The sequence below is a fragment of the Salmo salar genome, chromosome 06 (assembly GCF_965601325.2).
Source record: "Salmo salar chromosome 06, fSalSal1, whole genome shotgun sequence".
In the NCBI taxonomy this organism is placed as follows: domain Eukaryota; kingdom Metazoa; phylum Chordata; class Actinopteri; order Salmoniformes; family Salmonidae; genus Salmo; species Salmo salar.
This window is the reverse complement of record NC_138296.1, coordinates 59,307,022-59,329,174: the sequence shown is the minus strand read 5'-3', so window position 1 is coordinate 59,329,174 and position 22,153 is coordinate 59,307,022. Positions and strand designations below refer to the sequence as shown.

Genomic DNA, 22,153 nt, shown 5'->3' with positions numbered 1-22,153 from the left:
CAAGTAGCATGGGACAGCCTGACTGCATGATGTTCAGGATAGGACTAAAAGAGCTGTGAGAAAGATGGCTCTCAGACTCTATATTATTTTTCTAACTCAATCTAAAGGGCTATAAAACACAGTTTCTGATGTGGTTCTATTTATATAAAACTCAACTTGCATCCCAAATGGTACCATATTCCCAATATAGTGCACTACTTTTGACCAGAGCCTAATCACCAAATCTGCACATTCTCTGCTTCATGCCTCGTTGATGCAGTTGAGCTAAGTTCCCTTACAAAAACACAATGTGCAAAGAAATACTTAGTCTGAAGAATGACTTTAACACATTTAATAACCACTGTAGGTAAGCATCTGCTAACAGGACTGATTTCAAATCAGTTCTTGCATGACAGACAAGGTTTTGAAACACTAACACACACTTCCTGACCCCCACCCCCATTTCCTGTTGCCAAGAAATATTCACATTGTGTCATCGCATATGGAGCTGACACCTATATATCTAGAGTCAGATACACACACCACACTTAGCACAAAATGTAAATATAAATACATATATTATTGAATTCATATATTACTTTTTCATGATGTAAACATAAAAATAAAAAAATCACCTCCATGAATTCTGAAAAATAGTTATAAAAGTACATTCTCAGACAGAAATAGCCCTAACCGGTCACCGCATCATGTTAACAAGTTCATTTCCTAAAACTGACCACTGCATATCTTTGAAAATAATACATAATATGAACTTATATGAACACTGACATTCTAAACAACACTCTGCCATCTTGTCTGGAAAATAATTCATTCACAGCGACATATACTGTAAAGTAGTAGTACAAAAGGTCTAAATTTAAGCAAGGAAAATATAATTGGCCGTTACACAATATTGTTTCCAAATGTTCCTCAAAATTATTTATACTTTTAACATGGATACAGTGAATCAATCAGTCATATTTTAAGTGAAAATACAACAAAAATCTTGCCAGCGAACGAGGTAGCAATGTTGCACAACCAGAAAATGGCCTTGTAGTCACTGGTGCAGCAGAAAGGCAGAACTCATGAAAATATCTAGTTTTACTTGTAGAAGTATGTTACAGTTGTGTAAACAGGTGCCTAATCTTACTGTTCTGGGTCCCTACCCACGCCCTTGGAGCTCAACATGTGTCCCTCCTCCAAGGGCCTCACCCTGGAGGCACCAAACAGAAGCAAAAATGATAAAACAGGGAGGTCCAATAACCTGTACTGGTCCAATAAGAAATTGTTATTTTTGTTTTCCATTGCGAAACGTTTTGAAACGTTGCTGGCCCTAATGTATACACCCCTGTCCAGGCTCAGAGCTCAGATCTCGGTCAGTGTCAGCAGGACCTTTCCCCCCACCTCCTCCATGCGGATGTGGAAGGCATCCTCGTTGGAGTAATGCTTGATGATGTTGTCGTCCATATGAACTAGGATCCTACAGACAAGAGAGTAGAAGTGATTTCCTTATTTTCAAAGTGGAGTTTACTCTATAAACATGTTCTAGATTATTTACTTTCCACGCGTCCCAAATGGCACCATATTCCCTATGTAGTGCACTACTTCTGACCAGAGCCTTATGGCCCCGGTCAAAAGTAGTGCACTATATAGGGAATAGGGTGCCATTTGGGACAGACTTCATTTCCAGTGACCTAGATCATGAGCAGTGACACCGGTCTTACCCTTTTTTGCACCTCTTGTAGACTTTCCCCATTTTTCCAAGCGGCAGCTCATATTTATCAGATACCTAGAGATGTGATGAAAAACAGGGGCAACCCCCTATGAGAACTGGGCGCGAACAGTCAGTCAATACAATACATTCCACTGAACGCCTGTGTGCCTTCTCTGACGAGTGACTGCTTCCTGACAGACACAAACAGGAAACAAACCTATCTGACTGTGACACGGTGGTTTGAACCCCAAATAGCACCTTATATACTATACAGTGCACTACTTTTGACCAGAACCCAATGGACTCAAAAGTAGTTCACTATAAAGGGAATAGGGTGTCATTTAGGACGCATGCAGGGTGGCACATTTCACACAAATAGCTATGTCTGCTTGCTATGTATTTAAACCGATGGGGGAAAAAAACAAGGTCACTTATATCGCACACACTCAAAACATACAACACTTATCAGACAAAGGGAAGTATTAAATTCCCACTCCAGCTATTTTTGAACTTTGCCTGTTGAGAAATGATATCCCTGGTATAAATACAGTAATGTCAAATAAGACGTTCTGAGCTAAATAGATTCATTTCAGACTCATCTACGAAAATCGAGGACTTCTGAAAATACTTCTGCAAAAACAAAGGTTCTATGGAACCCAACAACATCTGCTCACAGCCTCCAGTAGTCCTGCCAGAGTGGGCGTCCTCAGCATTAGAGCATCAAACACCTCCTCTGTCTCCTTACGGACGTAGAGCAGCACTAGAGGAACACAGAGAGAGACGAAACCAAAAGTCAGATACCACACCAAAAGATTGCCTACCACACCAACCCCCACAGTGTGAGGGAGAGATACAGTCAGATACTACACCAACCCCCACAGTGTGAGGGAGAGGTACATTCAAATTCCACACCAACCCAGTCAGATACTACCACACCACACCAACCCTCAGTGTGAGGGAGAGTTTCCATAAGCAAATGGAGGTAGGAATACACACAAAGTATGTTTTTAGACATGGGTGTGAGACAGTTTCAAACATTAAAATACTGTGTGGGTTTCTCACTCAGTCAAGTCACTGAGATCTTAGCAACTACTACAGCATTGCCCTAATATCCTGCTGGGTGACATTTCCATGGTTGTGGTGTGTATTCATGCTGAAAGAACTGCCACTCTCACCCCCCATAAAGATAGTGAAACTACGTTTACATGGACTGTCTATGAAATGGCACCCTATTCCCTATATAGTGCACTACTTTTGACCATAGCCCAGGATAGGGGGCCATTTTGGACACCCCTTTGTTACACTGAGAGCAGGCTGGACCATAATTGCACTTTGCTCCTTTCTTGCTGGCGTCTTGGGAATTGGCTATGAGCCTGGTCAGCAATAGACTAGTCTGACAGAGACCGCACCAAACAGTAAACAGCCCCTAATCGTTCTCAGAACCTTTCCCCCGCCACACACGTGAGTGGGAAAAAAAGCTATCCCCTTTGGACTACATGTCAGGAAAATGATCACGTTCCACTTGGAAAACCAGTTGAGTGTGTTTGTGTGTGTTGTGTTTTGTTTTGTTCATCCAGAGAGTGGGGGGGGGGGTGGAAGCCACGTGGCCTGTGTTTACATGAATTCAGTAAGCTGAACTAGGTGGGAGCAGCCTGAACAACAGCAGCCAGAGCAACAAACACAACTAGAGTGCAGACAGCCAAGCCAGAAAGCATTTCTCCCTCTCTCTCACGCTATTTTTAATTCTCTTTCCCTCGCTCATTCTCTCTATTTTGCTCCCGCGTTCTATAATTCTCTCTCTCTCCGGTTTATGCCTTCTCTTTACGGTCTCTAAACGGTCTCTTTTTCACTCTGTCTGTCTGTCTGTCTGTCTGTCTGTCTGTCTGTCTGTCTGTCTGTCTGTCTGTCTGTCTGTCTGTCTGTCCGTCCGTCTGTCTATTTGATGTACCCTTTTCTGGCTCCTCCCTCCTGGCTCTCTTGTGAGTGGCAGAGTCAAATTCCTCATCATAGTGGAGCAGTCTCTTCTGCCCCAAGCTGCAGAAAAACAAACAATACATGTATGACTATCATGAGTATGGATGAGTACGGAAAATGCAGTTAATCACTTATTATGGGTATGCAGCATTTCCAATCATTTTATTTTTACATTTATAGCATCTATTCATGTTACCTGATATTACAAGTCTTGTCTAAAAGAAGAACAGTACTCACCCATCCTCACCATCATCTGATAGGCATGCCTGATAAAGGATAAAGAGCAAGATTATATACCCAATATCCGTATCTATACTGATATCTATGCAAATAACGATTTCTAAAAAGCAGTGGTAGAAAAAGCACCCATACTTGAGTAAGAGTAAAAATACCTTTAATAGAAAATGACTGAAGTAAAAGTGAGTCACCCAGTAAAATACTACTTGAGTAAGTCTAAAAGTATTTGGTTTTAAATGTACTCAAGTATCAAAAGTAAATGTAATTGCTAAAATATACTTAAGTATCAAAAGTAAAAGTCTAAATAATTTACAATCCCTTATATTAAGCAAACCAAACAGCACCATTTTCTTGTTTTTCTTATTTTTGGATAGCCAATGGCACACTCCAACACTGAGACATACTTTAATAACAAAGCATGTATGTTTAGCGTGTCCTCCAGATCAGAGGCAGTAGGGATGACCAGGGATGTTCTTTTGTGTGTGAATTGCACCATTTTCCTTTCCTGCTACGCATTCAAAAAGTAATGAGTACTTTTGGGTGTCCGGGGAAAAAAAGTACATTATTTTCTTGAGGAATGTAGTGAAGTAAATGTAGTCAAGAATATAAACAGTAAAGTAAGGTATAGATACCCCAAAAAACGACTTAATTAGTACTTTAAAGTATTTTTACTTAAGTACTTTACACCACTGCTAATAAGTATAACATGCAAATGACCCAGAGCATAGTCTTTGTTCATGTTTAGGATCGTTAGTCCTCTAGTTGTTTACAGGGACAGCCACCTTGAGGGGGAAACCCGAGCCCCTACAGGACAATAACAAGGACATCATGTGATGTCACATCTCCAGAATGTTCTTTACCTGGGCTATTTGTTCAGCTGCTATTGTTTCAAGCCAACTACACTGAAACTCTCCAGTCAGTGTAGCACAAGCACCCCTTGAGGACTGCCGTCTCTTAGCTGTGATAGTCCTTTTGTGTTCTTTATGTTGCACAACACACATTTTCTGAAAAGATGTCTCAAAAATGACATTTCCCCTGTCATGTATTTACATGTGATCTCACACAAATTTAAGTAAGTCTTGTTATATGAGCTTTACTCCTCTATTTCAGCTGATTATTGTATTTAAATGAACCAGCAGTATTGTATGCAACCAGGTGTATATTGTTTTTATAACTCATTTGTATTACAAATTATCCAGGAAAATGTTGCTCAGTCCTAGCAAAGGCTAAAAACAAAACGTCCCTAGAGACTATGGTAAGTTTGACGATATGCTGCAGTGTAACATGGGTAGGGTTGCATTCCAGTTTCTTTCCCAAAGTTCCCAGGTTTTTCCAGAAATCCCAGTTGGACGATTCCCTCCCTGCTTATTGCCTCGATTCCAGGAATCCTCCAACTGGTATTTCTAAAAAGTCCAGGAACTTTGGGAAAGTTACTAGAATTTTGAAACCCTAAATATGGGTAATATAAGATGATTTTCTTGGGGGTAGGGTAGATCAGCTTTAATACTTGAGATAGATTGTAGGTTCTATTAATTTAATTGTTTGCATGATTTCGAAACCCCTTTACTTATCACCTCACCCTACCATCCCTACCCTACTTGGAGTAAACTAATGGACAACCATACTTCTACTGCTACTTACAGTTATTTCGCTCACATCTAACGGTACCTGTAGTTAAATAACTATAAATATCGCCTCTTTCTTCAATTGCTGGATTTTTCACCCACACCGACCCTTCAATGTCCACAGATCAATCCATATTTCCTAGTATAATGCCATTTAGCTATTTCCTTTAGCAATGCATCCCTCCATTTTACTATGATGTCTAACGAGGGTTCTGAACTTCCCTATTTATAACATTTCTACTTAGTATATTGCCCTAAAAATAAATACTTTGATATTTCCCATTGACTGATTCTGGTTTTCAGATCCCCTAACATTACAGTTTGCAGGTCCACCTGAACCCTGATATTATGACATAACAACCATTCCTGGACCTGACTCCAAAAGCGAGCCACCAATGGACAGTACAAGAAAAAATGTTTCCTTGTGGTAGAGTCTGTACAAGGCTGACTGTTCAATGCCCCATATATTGAGCATTCTTTTTGTAGCAAGTATTTCATATAATAGTTAAAACGAGCGGATTGATGTGTCAATAGTTTTTTTATATGTCAGACCCTATGCCAACGTATTGGGACATCAAAAACCTGTTCCCAACTGACATGAAATGTATACAGTATCGCTGTCAAACCTTTTGACTTTAAGTGAACTTATACATTTTTTGATTTATACTAATCATTTTAAGCCATTTCTGATTTTTAATGGGAGGCAGACAGACTAATTCTTTAATTTCTTGTTGAAGTGATTGTCTCTTCCAATTTTGTGATAGAGTCGTGATGAGTTGGTTATAATTTCGTATTGAGCATACTCATCGGTACACTGTTATTAGTTGCTTGTGTGACATAATTTTACAATTTTTGTTTACAATGTCCTTCATAAATATTATATCCTTTTAGTAAACCCCCCCGCCCAAATGTGTTTTTCTTCTCTATCAGTATATTGGAGTTTAGCCATATTATTTGCTGTGATATTAGATCTGCCTTTTCTGGAGGATGAAATTGAAATTGTAGCCAACTCAGTATGACTTCATTTAAAAAGGAGGATACTTTAAACAGGGATCCACTGTAAGGTTTTAAGATGCAAAAAGCCCACTCTTAAACATAGGATGGGCCTCTCTTAGTACCTTTCTAGAAAACCAATTTGGATTTAGATACAATTTCTGGACAATGGAGGCTTTAAGAGAGCGGTTTAATGCTTTAATATTTTAACTTTACATGTAATGTAGGACTTACATGGTGGCGCAGGGTGCTGGGGAAGTAAACCTCAGGGATGAAGAGGACCGGCTGGGAGTCCATATCACTCATGGCTTTGAACGATGTTATGTCCACATGCTTCAGCTTCAGAGGGTCTTCCACACCTGCGATAGGACAGCAGGGGGAGGTAGATTGGTTAACATGGGAGCAGGGTGGGACAGCAGTCCCGCTCATCAAAATAGGGGCCCTCCGTCTGGGCGCTCCACCATCGGTTGTGAGAAGAGACCAATGGGACTGTTGCAAAGAACTGAGGCAGGTCTACTATTGTATGTCAACTCTAGAGACTGAGTTTCTTTACCCTTGACATGCTGTTTCCCTGGCTTGCTTTTTAGGGGTTAGTTGAGGACAGGATTTTGTGAATCACACAAAAATGTATTCGTTAAAAGCACTATATATTAATCTCGGTTAACCCAGAAATAAAGTCTTGCGTAATTGGTCAGATGTTCGATTAAGTTACATTTTACATTTTTGCCATTTAGCAGACGCTCTTATCCAGAGCGACTTACAGAGGTGAATGCATACATTTCATACATTTTTCCCCCCTTTTTTTTCTTACTGGTCCCCCGTGGGAATCGAACCCACAACCCTGGCGTTGCAAAAACCATGCTCTACCAACTGAGCCACACGGGTTCATATGTGTTGAGAAGAGATAGAATGAGGATCGGAAACGGACTGAAGAGCTCCACCCTCTCTCTTTGCAAGTCTATGGGCCAAATGTCCCCAACCCTTCCGAAATTCAAAAGAAGCTAACACCTGCGAAATCGTGATTTGTCCAAAGCACCGGAACTAAGAGCAGGGACACACATAAGATTGTCTACCGTTCACCAGCCGAGAGTAACTGCACCCCTGAACAGTGTCGGCAGTCAATCTCTTTTGTGTTCACATAGAAAAGACGTTTAAGTCGTCAGCCACAAAGCCTTGTTAAAATACTCCAAACCAAAAGGTGGCAGTAGCCTTGTTTGGCAATGCATGTCCGTGTGTGTTGCTTAGTTTATGGTGTAGATCCCAATGCTAGCTAGCTGAGCTAATGTTGCTATTTTGTAGAAAGCCCTTGATGATACTAGCCAGATAACTATCTAGAAAGATGACAAAGAAACAATTTAATCCACTTTCCATAATCCCATACTGCCAGCCCATAGCCAAATGTTTAGCCAGCTAGCTAACAATAGCATATTCGTTTGCTAGCACAACTTAGTTAGTTAGCTAGCTAAGGACACTGCACTAACTCGGCCGCTACCACAGGCAGCTGTTTCATGGAAACATAAACAGTATGACTTAATCATAATGTCAATACTAGCTACAGTGGTTAGCGAGCTTGGAGGAGGTATTTCATTTTGTGTGCATTGAATCTGTGCACTTAGCTACCATCCCATAGCCTGCATTGCATATAAAGTGTGACTGACTCATGACATTTAACCATGCATATATGGAGAAAATGCCCTCTTTTTGCCTTTTTGTTGTCACTTTTGTTGGGGTTCATGCTCTTTGATTGACTCAAAGTCAAGTTGTGATTCTCGTCAGTGGCAGGTTCGTCGCTAGCGGGTCGGCACGCAGCAGGTTAACGATTTTGTTCTAGCATGAGAAAGAATGGCCTCTCACTGTGATAAGTACCTATCGGCAGTGAGATTCTCGATGTGTTTCATTCTTTATGCTGCTCGTTATCTCACAAGCATCCTGTTGTATCAAGACAGATTTACGGTACCATTTATGTTTACGTTGTCTGTCCACGAGAGATTAAATATATATATATATATATATATATATATATATATATATATATATATACACACTACATGACCAAACGTATGTGGATGCTCGTCGAACATCTGATTCCAAAATCATGGGCATTAATATGGAGTTGGTCGCCCCTTTGCTGCTATAACAGCCTCCACTATTCTAGGAAGACATTCCACTAGATGTTGGAACATTTCTGCAGGGACTTGCTTCCATTCAGCAACAAGCGCATTAGTGAGGTCGGGCACTGATGTTGGGCGATTACGCCTAAATCGCAGTCGGCGTTCCAATTCATCCCAAAGGTGCTCGATGGAGTTGAGGTCAGGGCGCTGTGCAGGCCAGTCAAGTTCTTCCACACTGATCTTGACAAACCATTTCTGTATGGACCTTGCTTTGTGCACTGGGGCATTGTCATGCTGAAACAGGAAAGGGCTTTCCCCAAACAAAGTTGGAAGCTCAAAATCGTCTAGAATGTCATTATATGCTGTAGCGTTAAGATTCCCTTCACTGGAACTAAGGGGCCTAGCCCGAACCATGAAAAACAGCCCCAGACCATTATTCCTCCTCCACCAAACTTTACATTTGGCACTATGCATCCGAGCAGGTAGAGCTGGGTGGTATACCGTATTTTACGATATACCGGTATTGATGCATGGACCGGTTTGGGTTTTTACTTTACCTTCTATAACGGCATTTGAATGTTTGTTAAATGTGATACGCTGTGTAACATCCATATATATAGTTTATTTTCTACTTGAGTCATCTATCTCCTCTCTCTCTCTCTCCATGCCACTTTCCACATAGACCTAGCCCCGCCCCCTGTCACTCAAGGAGCGCCTTTGTTGTTCCTCTAACATGAGACATTTATGGTCAATGCAGCACATGAAACAATATTGATGGCAACGATGGTGTTTTCAATTTTCTTCTTAATATAAATCTACTAGCTTGTTAGCCGCTAATGCTAATCGCAAGCTAGCTGATAAATGTACTGCGTCAGAGCAAACGTAACTAGCTATACAGCCTGATAATACCAGTGATGGTGTAGACCTACATCTGCATGTTTTTTTGTGCAACAGTATCTTCTACATCAAAGAGGAATACACAAAGCAAGAATGTTAACTACATGAAGTAGCTAAGAGAAAACATTAAATGAAGCCAAAGATTATAGGGTCCCCTAGGAAACACTGGTCAACACTTTGGTTCCTACCCTGTCACAATAACTCATCCCTGGCATTTTCATTTGTCATCATAAAACTGTATTTAAAGTCCTTACTAAAATATTCTAACTTTGGAATTTGAATAATAATTACATTTCCATGATTCTGACAGTTCACCCAAGTGTTTTGCTCTAAATCACAAGTCAAATCGCAATTGCAACATTAGGTTAAAAATAAGGCCTAGATTGTTTGCCCATATTGTGCAGCCCTACGTGGCAGTGTGGAAATGATCTCAAATGAGTGCAGGAAATGCAGAAATATATGGAAATGCAGAAAATTAGTTTGGGTGTAAGTTGAATTGAACAGATTCGTCCATCAAACTGCCAAATGGTGAAGTGTGATTCATCACTCCAGAGAACGTGTTTCCACTGCTCCAGAGTCCAAATGCGGCGAGCTTTACACCACTCCAGCCGACGCTTGGCATTGCACATGGTGATCTTAGGCTTGTGTGTGGCTGCTTGGTCATGGAAACTACTCCCTTCACAGAACAAGTCCTCAACTGGCAGCTTCATTAAATAGTACCCGCAAAACACCAGTCTCAACGTCAACAGTGAAGAGGCGACTCGGGGATGCTTGCCTTCAAGGCAGAGTTCCTCTGTCCAGTGTCCTTTTTCCCATCTTAATCTTTTCTTTTTATTGGCCAGTCTGAGATATGGCTTTTTCTTTTTAACTGTGCATAGAAGGCCAGCTACCCGGAGTCGCCTCTTTACTGTTGACGTTGATCCACGGTCTGGTTCCTCCGGCGACACAGAAGCGGGGGGATCAGCGGGCGGTGTGGGGGCTACGCCCCGAACCAGAGTCGCCGCCAAGTATAGATGCCCACCCGAACCCTCCCCTATAGGTTCAGGTTTGTGGCCGGGAGTCCGCACCTTTGGGGGGGGTACGGTCACGCCCTGACCTGAGAGAGACGGTTTATTTCTCTATTTTGTTAGGTCAGGGTGTGGGGTGGGCATTCTATGTTTTGTATTTCTTTGTGTTGGTCCGAGTATGGTTCCTAATCAGAGGCAGCTGTCTATCGTTGTCTCTGAATAGGAATCATACTTAGGCAGCCTTTTCCCACCTGTGTTTGGTGGGTAGTTATTTTCTGTTTTATATTCGTTACCTGACGGAACTGTTTGGCTTTTCGGTTTGTTTCTTTGTTATAGTGTTTCATTGTTTAATAAATATAATGAACACTTACCACGCAGCACTTTGGTCCCCTCTCTACGACAGCCGTAACATTTATTGCTTCTTTAATCAGAACAACAGTTCTCAGCTGTGCTAACATAATTGCGAAAGGGTTTTCTAATGATCAATTAGCCTTTTAAAATGATAAACTTGGATTAGCTAACACAAAATGTGCTTTTCTTTCAAAAACAAGAACATTTCTAAGTGACCCCAAACTTTTGAACGGTAGTATATATGTATGCGTGTGCGTGTGTGTGTGTGAGACTTAAAGACTGACTGATTGATTGTATCAGGTGTACTGTACTCACAGGCTGCGGTTGTCTCCTGTCCCCTTCCCTTCCTTTGAGTCTGCTTCCTCTCCTCGTCTCGGATTTTCCTCTCGGCACCTTTGTCACAGAACACCTTGATCTGGCAGTAGGCTCTGTGCACTAGCTTGTCACCATGGCCACCACAGCTGTAGGTGTCAATCTGGAGGTTGAGAGGAAGGCCCCGCACTCCCTTTTGAGGGGAGAAGTCTGTACTCAGACAGTTCACTGACACAAACACCTGATGGGGCAAAGATCAAGGTACATGAGGATTCAAATTCTTAAACTCTTTATTGTTCATCCAACTTACATTGGACAGAAAAGTCTATGGCATGAGGCTCACATACAACATTAAATAAAAGCACCAATAATGACATGAAAACATACACAGGTATAGTAGTAATAGACAGAATGTTTTACATGTAAATGAACAGTTCTGATGCACATTTATGGGTTTATTTCCATTGAGTATGACATTTCTTTCACGCTGGTAGAAAACCAAGGTATAAAATTGTAGTCTCTAGAAATTATAGTCTGGGTTATTTCAAAGTGTTGTGTATGATTGATTTACTTGTGTATGTCTCCCCCAGCTGGAGATTGTTTGTATCTACTTTATTTTTCTGACAAAACATAGACATACATTTTGCTCCAAATTCTGGTGTAGAGTGAAGTTGCCTCTAGACTAGAGTCTCTAGAGTCTGGATGCTGATCTTGGGTCAATTTGGCATTTTTTACACTATTGGTTCAGGTTAAGATTGGGGGAGATCAAGTGGAAACTACACCCCAGAGCCCAAAATATTTGCCTCTTTTACCCGTGGCTCGTCCTTAGTGTCCCATGTGAAAGAGATGGCATTGTAGGCGATCTCCTCAATACTGGCAATCGTATTGAAGCTCTCTTTGTAGTCAGCTGGGATGAACAAACAGGGAAGAGATACAGCAGGATGGTTTACACACAAACAATAATGTTTGTTTGACTGTTTTGTGACTGTTTTGGTGTGTGTGTGTGTGTGTGTGTGTGTGTGTGTGTGTGTGTGTGTGTGTGTGTGTGTGGGGGGGGGAAAGCAGCATCGTTCTTGTTTGGAACAATCGATTGACTGCATTTGACCTAACACAACAGCATGCAAACTTATAGTGAATTTAACAGTGAGGAAGAGGAACTGCGCTGCTTGAGCGACAGAGGGCGTGATGTGTGCAGAAAGCGGCCACAAGAGCAGAAAAAAACGTAGTAAATTATAAAAACAGACATTGCACACGGCTGAGATGCATTTCAAAATATTGCGTGCGATATGGATTTCTTGCGATATGAATATTGCACGTCAATACTGCGATTTCGATGTGAATTCAATGAATTGTGCAGCCCTAGTGTGAGTGAGAGTGTGTGCGTGCATGCATGCGGTTGTGTGTGCGTATGATTGCAGTGTGTGTATGAATGCGTGTGTGTAACCCCTTTACCAATATCAATGCAGCGCTGCTTGGCTGTGTGCTGTCTGCTGTGCCAGTATCTCCAGTGTTTGAGCTGGTCATCTGTGAACTTTTCCTCTCCAAACACCAGCATCACCACACTCTGAAATATTCCATCAGTAAGTCATTCCCAAAACATTCCCCAAACCTAGAGACACACTAGATACCTGTAGGATAGAAATAGATAAAGAGGTCGAGAAAGAGAGATGAGAGCGAGGGGAGAGAAAGACACAGAGAGGGAGGGAGGAGAGAAAGAGAGGGGGGAGAGAAAGACAGAAAGAGCGATAAGAATAGAAACAGAAGAGATACAATAGAGAAGCTCAGACCCGGAATGCTCCATTGAGGTGGGGTAGGACCGTGGGGTCCCCTAGCTCTCTCAGGGTGATGGGGTAGAACTGGCCCTTGTTCAGGTAACTCATCTGGCCACTGCCGCTCTTGGGCCGGATAGACTGGGGAGCCTCCAGCATGTACTCAAAGTGTTGACTGAGAGAGAGAATATTCTTTGTCATTATACATCCTGATGTCTGGTGACTATGAAAGCATTTTTGAAAACACACAAAGTTCAGTTCATTTATTCTGCCTTTAACATGAATGTGTAAAAGGAATGTGTCTCTCAATGTGTCTCTCAGTCTCTATCCCATGTTTGACTGAGTATGTTACCTTGCTGTCAAGCTGTAGTAAGGGTATCCACCTGGAGGGATGGAGGCCATACGTTGCTGGAGCTCCTCCGAGTGAGGGAAGACCTGTGGGTCACAACAAAACATTCCAGGGGAACATTAGCACCATAGACATAGGATGCGACCCAAATGGCACCCTATTCACTTGGCTTTATAGTGCACTATAGGGAATATGGTGCCATTTGGGTGACACCCATAATAATCTGTATAGGTGACCATTACATATTGTACTACAAGTGAATAGGCTGTTCCTCACAAGCCTGCTACTTTAACAGAGCGTGAGACGCTCTCATTCACTTCAATGGGGCGGCAGGTAGCCTAGTGGTTAGAGCGTTGGGCCAGTAACCGAAAGGTTGGTGGATCGAATCCCCGAGCTGATAAGGTAAAAATCTGTCATTCTGCCCCTGAACAAGGCAGTTAACCCACCGTTCCTAGGCCGTCATTGTAAATAAGAATTAGTTCTTAACTGACTTGCCTAGTTAAATAAAGGTTAAATTAAAAATGTTTTAAAAAAATGAAACCTGGGTGTAAGCAGTACAGCTCCACGAGAGGATTGCGCTGCTCAGTGTAAAATTATGCCCTGGTTCAATCTGGTTCTGTTAGAGGACCTACACAGTTAGAGGAGCTGCCCTTGTAGGGCTCTGTGTAGGTGGAATCGGGGGTGAGGCTCTTGGCTCTGGGGCTGTACTGGCTGTGGTTGAGCTGGTGACTGAAGGCCATTCCGTCGGACTGAGAGCTGTGGGGACCAGGGGGGAGGCCCACTGGGAAGGAGTGCAGGGCCAGGGTCCGCCCTGTGCTGATGGAGTAGGAGGGAGGCCTGGAGAGGCAGACTATGGAGTCTGAGGCTGGGTAGAGAGCCCGGATCTTATCCCCCTGGCTGGGTTGGCTGCTGCCCTTGGCCGCAGTGTTGCGAGGGACGGCCCTCAGGGGAGAGTCTTGGAGTGGCATCATGACGTTTCTGAGGAGATGATCAGAGTAACTGTCATCTCAGAAACCAACTTTCTTTACTTCAACACACTTTGTCTCGATTTACAGTAAATATAAAGTAAAGTATTCCAAGTCATAACTGGATAACAACATCATAACTAAGGATATTCATTACATTTTGTTTGGATCAGCATCGCCCAGGAGCACTTCTGTTTTGGGCTGTCCAGTCGTTCTCCTATCTCGTGGCACCTAGAAAAGTAATATAATATATATGATATATACTGCTCAAAAAAATAAAGGGAACACTTAAACAACACAATGTAACTCCAAGTCAATCACACTTCTGTGAAATCAAACTGTCCACTTAGGAAGCAACACTGATTGACAATACATTTCACATGCTGTTGTGCAAATGGAATAGACAACAGGTGGAAATTATAGGCAATTAGCAAGACACCCCCAATAAAGGAGTGGTTCTGCAGGTGGTGACCACAGACCAGTTCTCAGTTCCTATGCTTCCTGGCTGATGTTTTGGTCACTTTTGAATGCTGGCGGTGCTTTCACTCTAGTGGTAGCATGAGACGGAGTCTACAACCCACACAAGTGGCTCAGGTAGTGCAGCTCATCCAGGATGGCACATCAATGCAAGCTGTGGCAAGAAGGTTTGCTGTGTCTGTCAGCGTAGTGTCCAGAGCATGGAGGCGCTACCAGGAGACAGGCCAGTACATCGAGACGTGGAGGAGGCCGTAGGAGGGCAACAACCCAGCAGCAGGACCGCTACCTCCGCCTTTGTGCAAGGAGGAGCAGGAGGAGCACTGCCAGAGCCCTGCAAAATGACCTCCAGCAGGCCACAAATGTGCATGTGTCTGCTCAAACGGTCAGAAACAGACTCCATAACTGTGACCTTGGTATGAGGGCCCGACGTCCACAGGTGGGGGTTGTGCTTACAGCCCAACACCGTGCAGGACGTTTGGCATTTGCCAGAGAACACCAAGATTGGCAAATTCGCCACTGGCGCCCTGTGCGCTTCACAGATGAAAGCAGGTTCACACTGAGCACATGTGACAGACGTGACAGAGTCTGGAGACGCCGTGGAGAACGTTCTGCTGCCGGCAACATCCTCCAGCATGAACGGTTTGGCGGTGGGTCAGTCATGGTGTGGGGTGGCATTTCTTTGGGGGGCCGCACAGCCCTCCATGTGCTCGCCAGAGGTAGCCTGACTGCCATTAGGTACCGAGATGAGATCCTCAGACCCCTTGTGAGACCATATGCTGGTGCGGTTGGCCCTGGGTTCCTCCTAATGCAAGACAATGCTAGACCTCATGTGGCTGGAGTGTGTCAGCAGTTCCTGCAAGAGGAAGGCATTGATGCTATGGACTGGCCCGCCCGTTGCCCAGACCTGAATCCAATTGAGCACATCTGGGACATCATGTCTCGCTCCATCCACCAACGCCACGTTGCACCACAGACTGTCCAGGAGTTGGCAGATGCTTTAGTCCAGGTCTGGGAGGAGATCCCTCAGGAGACCATCTGCCACCTCATCAGGAGCATGCCCAGGCGTTGTTGGGAGGTCATACAGGCACGTGGAGGCCACACACACTACTGAGCCTCATTTTGACTTGTTTTAAGGACATTACATCAAAGTTGGATCAGCCTGTAGTGTGGTTTTCCACTTTAATTTTGAGTGTGACTCCAAATCCAGACCTCCATGGGTTGATAAATTGGATTTCCATTGATTATTTTTGTGTGATTTTGTTGTCAGCACATTCAACTATGTAAAGAAAAAAGTATTTAATAAGATTATTTCATTAATTCCGAGCTAGGATGTGTTATTTTAGTGTTCCTTTTATTTTTTTGAGCAGTGTATTTATGGCGGTGGAGGTACTTATAGAATCTTTATAGTAAAGTAGGTATATAGTAGTAGTAATATAAACTCAGCAAAAAAATAAACATCCTCTAACTGTCAACTGCATTTATTTTCAGCAAACTTAACGTGTAAATATTTGTATGAACATAAGATTCAACAACTGAGACATAAACTGAACAAGTCCCACAGACATGTGACTAACAGAAATGGAATAATGTGTCCCTAAACAAAGGGGGGGGGGGGGGTCAGGATGAGCCTGCAGGAAGGGTACCACATGAGGGAGTCTTCCCTGTAACGCACAGCATTGAGATTGCCTGCAATGACAACAATCTCAGTCCGATGATGCTGTGACACACCGCTCCAGACCAAGACGGACCCTCCACCTCCAAATTGATCCCGCTCCAGAGAAGAGGCCTCGGTGTAACGCTCTTTCCTTCAACGATAAACGTGAATCCGACCGTCACCCCTGGTGAGATAAAACCCCAACTCGTGAAGAGCACTTTTTGCCAGTCCTATCTGGTCCAACGACGGTGGGTTTGTGCCCATAGGCGACGTTGTTGCCAGTGATGTCTGGTGAAGACCTGCCTTACAACAGGCCGACAAGCCCTCAGTCCAGCCTCTCTCAGCCTATTGCGGACAGTCTGAACACTGATGGAGGGATTGTGCGTTCCTGGTGTAACTCGGGCAGTTGTTGTTGCCATTCTGTGCCTGTCCCGCAGGTGTGATGTTTGGATGTACCGATCCTGTGCAGGTGTTGTTACACATGGTCTGCCACTGTGAGGACGATCAGCAGTCTGTCCTGTCTCCCTGTAGCGCTGTCTTAGGCGTCTCACAGTACGGACATTGCAATTTATTGCCCTGGCCACATCTGCAGTCCTTGCAGCATGCAGCATGCCTAAGGCACAGTCACGCAGATGAGCAGGGACCCTGGGCATCTTTCTTTTGGTGTTTTTCAGAGTCAGTAGAAAGTCCTCTTTAGTGTCCTAAGTTTTCATAACTGTGACCTTAATTGCCTACTGTCTGCATGCTGTTAGTGTCTTAACGAGCATTCCACAGGTTCATGTTCATTAATTGTTCATGGTTCATTGAACAAGTATGGGAAACAGTGTTTAAACCCTTTACAATTAAGATCTGTGAAGTTATTTGGATTTTTACGAATTATCCTTGAAAGACAGGGTCCTGAAAAAGGGACATTTCTTTTTTTGCTGAGCTTAGTAGGTATATATAAGGTACCTTGTAGTAGTCGTAGAGGAGGCCCAGAGCATTGGCACTGTCCTCATCTCCATTGATGCTCATCATGGCCTTGGAGGCGGCCGTCAGGGGGTTCTCCAGGAAGGCCCTCCATGCCTCGTCATCCTCCGTGAATGCTTGCCGCTGACCACCGCTGTACGACGGCTCATTCTGGAGCACCAGAACACCCCTTTTTCTGCACAGTGAGTGGGACAGTCCAACGTTTAGTTCAGAATCCCCCTTTCTGCAGTGGGACAGTCCAACTTTTAGTTTAGAACCCCCCTCCTTCTGCACAGTGGGACAGGTCAACATTTAGACCCAAATCTCCCTTTCTGCACAGTGGGACAGTCCAACATTAAGTTCAGAATACCCCTCTTTCAACAGTGAGACAGTCCAACATCTAAAGTTCAGAATCTCCCTTATTATGCCCAATAGCCATATTACACGGACAGAAGCAGTCCCATAGAGTGAGCAGCAGGTTTGTAAGTGCTACCTTCAAGCAGTAGCACTCTTGACAGATCTATTATCCTGTTCTACCAGCAAGACAGGTATTCAATTCGCTGTCTGTGTCATGGCAGTCTGACTAATCACTGATGTCTACGCTTAGGAGTAAATTAATGTAATCGTTTTGTTTAAATATAAGTTGTCAGGTACAGACGAGTGTGTCAGTATTTTGTACATTGTCTAAAGTTCAATACACAATCAAGTGCATTACCTAACTGCCATTCATTTAGATTTCTTTCGAAAGTTTTCCAAATGCAAAAAATATTAAATGAAACCCAGGTCAAAATATTTACAGGATCAGCATTAAACAATCTTAAATACATCTGTAAAAATATATTTTAAATATTACAAATTGTGACCCAGTAACTCACAATAGTTTACCTACGCTACCTGGATAGTTAGGCTATGGAAGTTCATCAACCGAATTGCGATAAAGTTATCATTCATACCCGTTATTGCACACCTGTAAACAGACGTATTCTGCTCATATTCACACACCCAACACAACTGGACCGTGGAAACCTACTTACTTGCTAAGCTCCTGTGTCATTTCGCTCTGCCGGACTGGACTTTCTAGTTAGAACGGTAAATCCGATCCGTTCACTATTTTAAAAAACACGAGATGCTGGTAGGTGAACGTATGTCAACCGTGTCTTCCAGAACTAGTTTATTCGGCTTTTCTCGATCTGTGAGCCGGAGTTTTACCTGCGATAGGTCACGCCATTGGCTTCCTGTGACAATGGGCGGGTTTCAGGTAAACGCACATAGGCCTAGGAAATAGATTGTGGAGGCTCACAAAAACCCGATACACACCAGTTTCGTAGAGAGGAAGTGCCTGAGACTTGGAACAAAGTATTCCAAAACCACACTAATGGCAGGTAACACCTACTACATGTCCATCACATTATAAACTGAAGTAACACGCACATTTGGAATAATAACAGCGCTCTCGAACAGCCTGTACTTAACCTAAAATGTCAGGCATTCCTTAAATGAAAAGAGCTACACAGGGCTACTTATAACATTGTAATAACATAACAGTTTAATATAATTTTAAAATTCCATTTTCATGAACTTCATATTGCATTGTAATCACAGGAGCATTACCATTCATCCTTGGCAATGCAATGAGGCAATTTGTGCCTTTTTTTTTGTACAATCAATTTGCATCGATACAAGAACCATAAATTAATCGACAGTAGTTGTTCCCGATGAAGTCATTCTCTCTTTAGTCACCTAGAACATGTTTTTCTGGTTTGTTTGCGTTTGGGTAGTTTTTTGGGCTGTGTCTTTCTGGGTGTAGCTCTTGCCCTGGGCTGGGACTTGCTGCTCCCGAGGAAGTGTCTCTCCACCTTCAGTACCTCTTCGTATACACAGCCAGGTTTCACCCCCATGAGGAAGGAGAAGAGGTTCAACAGCCACACGTACATCCTGGGGAGAGTGACCTCTACCTCCGCATAGTGGCTCTTACAAAACCTGAGGGGGGGGGGGGGGGGGAATAAAACATGACAGAAAAACTGAAATGGTGTTGTTTTAAAGAATATACATGACCCTGGCTCTTTGTGTGCCTATTGCAGTGCAATCCCTGTGAGGTGTGCAGTAAAGGCCAATCTGAAAGAGTTTAACTTTTATGGAGCAATGGAAATGCTGCGAGTAGAACCAAAAAGTTGGCAGATTTGCAAATGGAGTAGGTCTCACATCCCTGTGCATGCGACTATGAACCACTGCTAACAACTAGTGTGTAAACAGCATATGACAGACATCCTGGTCCTCTCATCCAGACCATATTTAAAAACAGAGCACCCGTCATGGACGTTTTGTTTCTATATGTATATTCACAAGTCACATCTCTACATTGTCTGCAAAAATTCTGAAAACTTCTCTAAAGCATTCTTATGCATGCCTACATGCTGGGAAACCCCATAGCCAGTGCTGTCTCTAGCTGAAACTAGGTTTTAAAAAGGGATGGTTTAGATACGCCTTATGGAGAGTGGTACTCTTGTGGGACAGGTTAGAAGGGAGTCGGCCTCCACAACTAAAAGCATAGACCCCAGGTGTAGATTCATGCTGGGTGCAGTTTCCAATCACTATAGGATTCAGCCTCAGCAAACTGAGGACGGTGGATAGGAAAGAGTCGCTTGGTAGATTTGATCAGTGCTGACAGTGAAAACAGGCCTCCAGAGAGAGAGAGAGAACACAGGCCTGCAGTATCAGTATCAGTTAGGATGTTTAGGTGAGGTGATTCAGGGTGACCCCAATAAGGGAAATATTAACTTAGACTCAGATGCAAGACGGGTACACTTCCCGCTCCTGCAAGCTGATAGTTGCGGGATCAACAGAGAAGTTAAGTCTCATGCTTGTTGCAGAGGTCTACGCTGACTCTGCAGTTGACTTTGAGCATCACTGACTCTACCTTTAAGGTTGTTGTTTATTGCAGGTAAGTTGACTGAGAACACATTCTCATTTACAGCAACAACCTCAGGAATAGTTACATTGGACAGGAGGGGGATGAATGAGCCAATTGGAAGCTGAAGATTAGGTGGCCATGATGGTATGAGGGCCAGATTGGGAATTTAGCCAGGACACAGGGGTTAACAGCCCTACTCTTACAATAAGTGCCATGGGCTCTTTAGTGACCACAGAGTCAGGACACCCGTTTAACATCCCATCCGAAAGATGACACCCTGCAAAGGGCAATGTCCCCAATCACTGCCCTGGGGCACTGAAATCCTTTTGACCAGAGGAAAGAGTGCCTCCTACTAGCCCTCCAACACCACTTCCAGCAGCATCTGGTCTCTCATCCAGGGACTGACCAGGACCAACCCGGCTTAGCTTCAGTGGCAAGCCAGCAGCGGGATCCAGGGTGGTATGCTGCTGCAACCGTGTACTGGGCCTTACCTGGGCTTGCAGGCCTTCAGGGCTGGGTGCCAGTATTTTGGGTTGGAGGGCTGGAGGCTTGCCCCTCTCTGCCGGACGCTGCTGTCCAGGGTCTGGTGGTGCAGGCTGGGCCCGTCCCAGACCTCCTCCCCCTCCTCACTCCAGCGGAAACAGAAGCTGGAGGGAGGGGAGGATGGTGGGGGCACAGGGGAACCAGACAGTTTCTGGAAACTCAACTGGAGCTGCTCTGCAATACCTGGAGAGGGAGAAGGAGGGGGAAAAGTGAGGGTGCAGGAAATGGTGAGGAAAAAGGGTGTGGTTAGTTGGTGAGGGAAAGAGAAGGGGAGTAGTGAGATTAGGGTGGAGAAAAGGGAGAGATTAGCAAAAGCAGAATGACACAGTACCAGCCAAGTTTGGACACACCTCATTCAAGGGTTTTTTCTTTATCTCTATTATCTACATTGTAGAATAATAGTGAAGATGTCAAAACTATGAAATAACACATATGAAATCATGTAGTAAGCAAAAAAAAAGTTTAAAATCTAAATATATTTTATATTTGAGATTCTTCAAAGTAGCCGCCCTTTGTCTTGATGACAGCTTTGCAAACTCTTGGAATTCTCTCAATCAGCTTCACCTGGAATGCTTGAAGGAGTTCCCACAAATGCTGAAAACTTGTTGGCTGCTTTTCCTTCACGCTGCGGTCCAACTCATCCCAAACCATCTCAATTGGGTTGAGGTCAGGTGATTGTTGAGGCCAGGTCATCTGATGCAGCACTCCATCACTCTCCTTGGTCAAATAGCCCTTACACAGCCTGGAGGTGTGTTGGGTCATTGTCCTGTTAAACTCTGTGTCTCACAAAGACACGGCAGTTGGAACCAAAAATCTCAAATTTGGACTCATCACATTTCCACCAGTCTAATGTCCATTGCTCGTGTTTCTTGGCCCAAGCAAGTCTCTTCTTATTGGTATCCTTTAGTAGTGGTTTCTTTGCAGGAATTCGACCATGAAGGCGTGATTCACGCAGTCTCCTCTGAACAGTTGATGTTGAGATGTGTCTGTTACTTGAACTTTGTGAAGCATTTATTTGGGGTGCAATTTGACGCTGGTAACTCAAATGAACTTATCCTCTGCAGCAGAGGTAACTCTGGGTCTTCCTTTCCTGTGGAAGTCCTCATGAGAGCCAGATTCATCATAGTGCTTGATGGTTTTTGCGACTGCACTTAAAAAATAATTCAACGTTTTTTAAATGTTCCAGATGTACTGACCATGTCTTAAAGTAACGATGGACTGTCATTTCTCTCTGCTTATTTGAGCTGTTCTTGCCGTAATATGGACTTGGTCTTTTACCAAATAGGGCTATTTTCTGTTTCCCTACCTTGTCACAACACAACTGATTGCCTCAAACG

The 22,153-nt window shown here is 43.5% G+C and overlaps 2 protein-coding genes across 5 annotated transcripts in view; both read right to left on the bottom strand.

Moving 5' to 3' along the window:
- Positions 1-316: 316 nt before the first annotated feature.
- Positions 317-18,531, bottom strand: LOC123743466 (grainyhead-like protein 1 homolog). Of its 3 annotated transcripts, none has more exons than XM_045720736.2 (15): positions 18,397-18,531; positions 17,366-17,558; positions 14,441-14,514; positions 13,951-14,296; positions 13,322-13,404; positions 12,988-13,144; positions 12,653-12,764; positions 12,013-12,107; positions 11,204-11,441; positions 6,757-6,881; positions 3,905-3,933; positions 3,642-3,727; positions 2,368-2,453; positions 1,704-1,768; positions 317-1,459 (listed from the first exon to the last, which is right to left on the bottom strand). In XM_045720736.2, the coding sequence occupies exons 1-15, from the start codon at positions 18,414-18,416 to the stop codon at positions 1,345-1,347; spliced, it is 1,824 nt and encodes a 607-aa protein (XP_045576692.2). In that variant the 5' UTR covers positions 18,417-18,531; the 3' UTR covers positions 317-1,344. The 3 variants fall into 3 exon arrangements, with proteins under 3 accessions (XP_045576692.2, XP_045576691.2, XP_045576694.2); XM_045720735.2 differs by having other exon boundaries at positions 17,366-17,606; positions 18,397-18,520; XM_045720738.2 differs by having other exon boundaries at positions 18,316-18,399.
- taf1b (TATA box binding protein (Tbp)-associated factor, RNA polymerase I, B) overlaps positions 18,397-22,153 on the bottom strand; it is a 16,747-nt gene continuing 12,990 nt past the window's right edge. For both annotated transcript variants that reach the window (XM_014204854.3, XM_014204853.3), the window contains exons 14-15: positions 20,765-20,999; positions 18,397-19,342 (exon numbers count right to left, since the gene is read on the bottom strand). In XM_014204854.3, coding sequence (XP_014060329.2) covers positions 19,099-19,342; positions 20,765-20,999 — 479 coding nt within the window. In that variant the 3' untranslated portion in view covers positions 18,397-19,098. The remainder of the gene's footprint in view (positions 19,343-20,764; positions 21,000-22,153) is intronic.

What these genes read in the sequence shown, in the direction of transcription:
- LOC123743466 (XM_045720735.2), bottom strand. Translation starts at nt 18,416, where the DNA reads ATGACACAGGAGCTTAGCAA. An exon ending in GAGGGAGGAGCCAGAAAAGG is followed by an intron (nt 2,454 to 3,641) that starts GTACATCAAATA and finishes GTGTTCCTCTAG; the next exon opens with TGCTGCTCTACGTCCGTAAG. An exon ending in TACAAGAGGTGCAAAAAAGG is followed by an intron (nt 1,460 to 1,703) that starts GTAAGACCGGTG and finishes TCTTGTCTGTAG; the next exon opens with GATCCTAGTTCATATGGACG.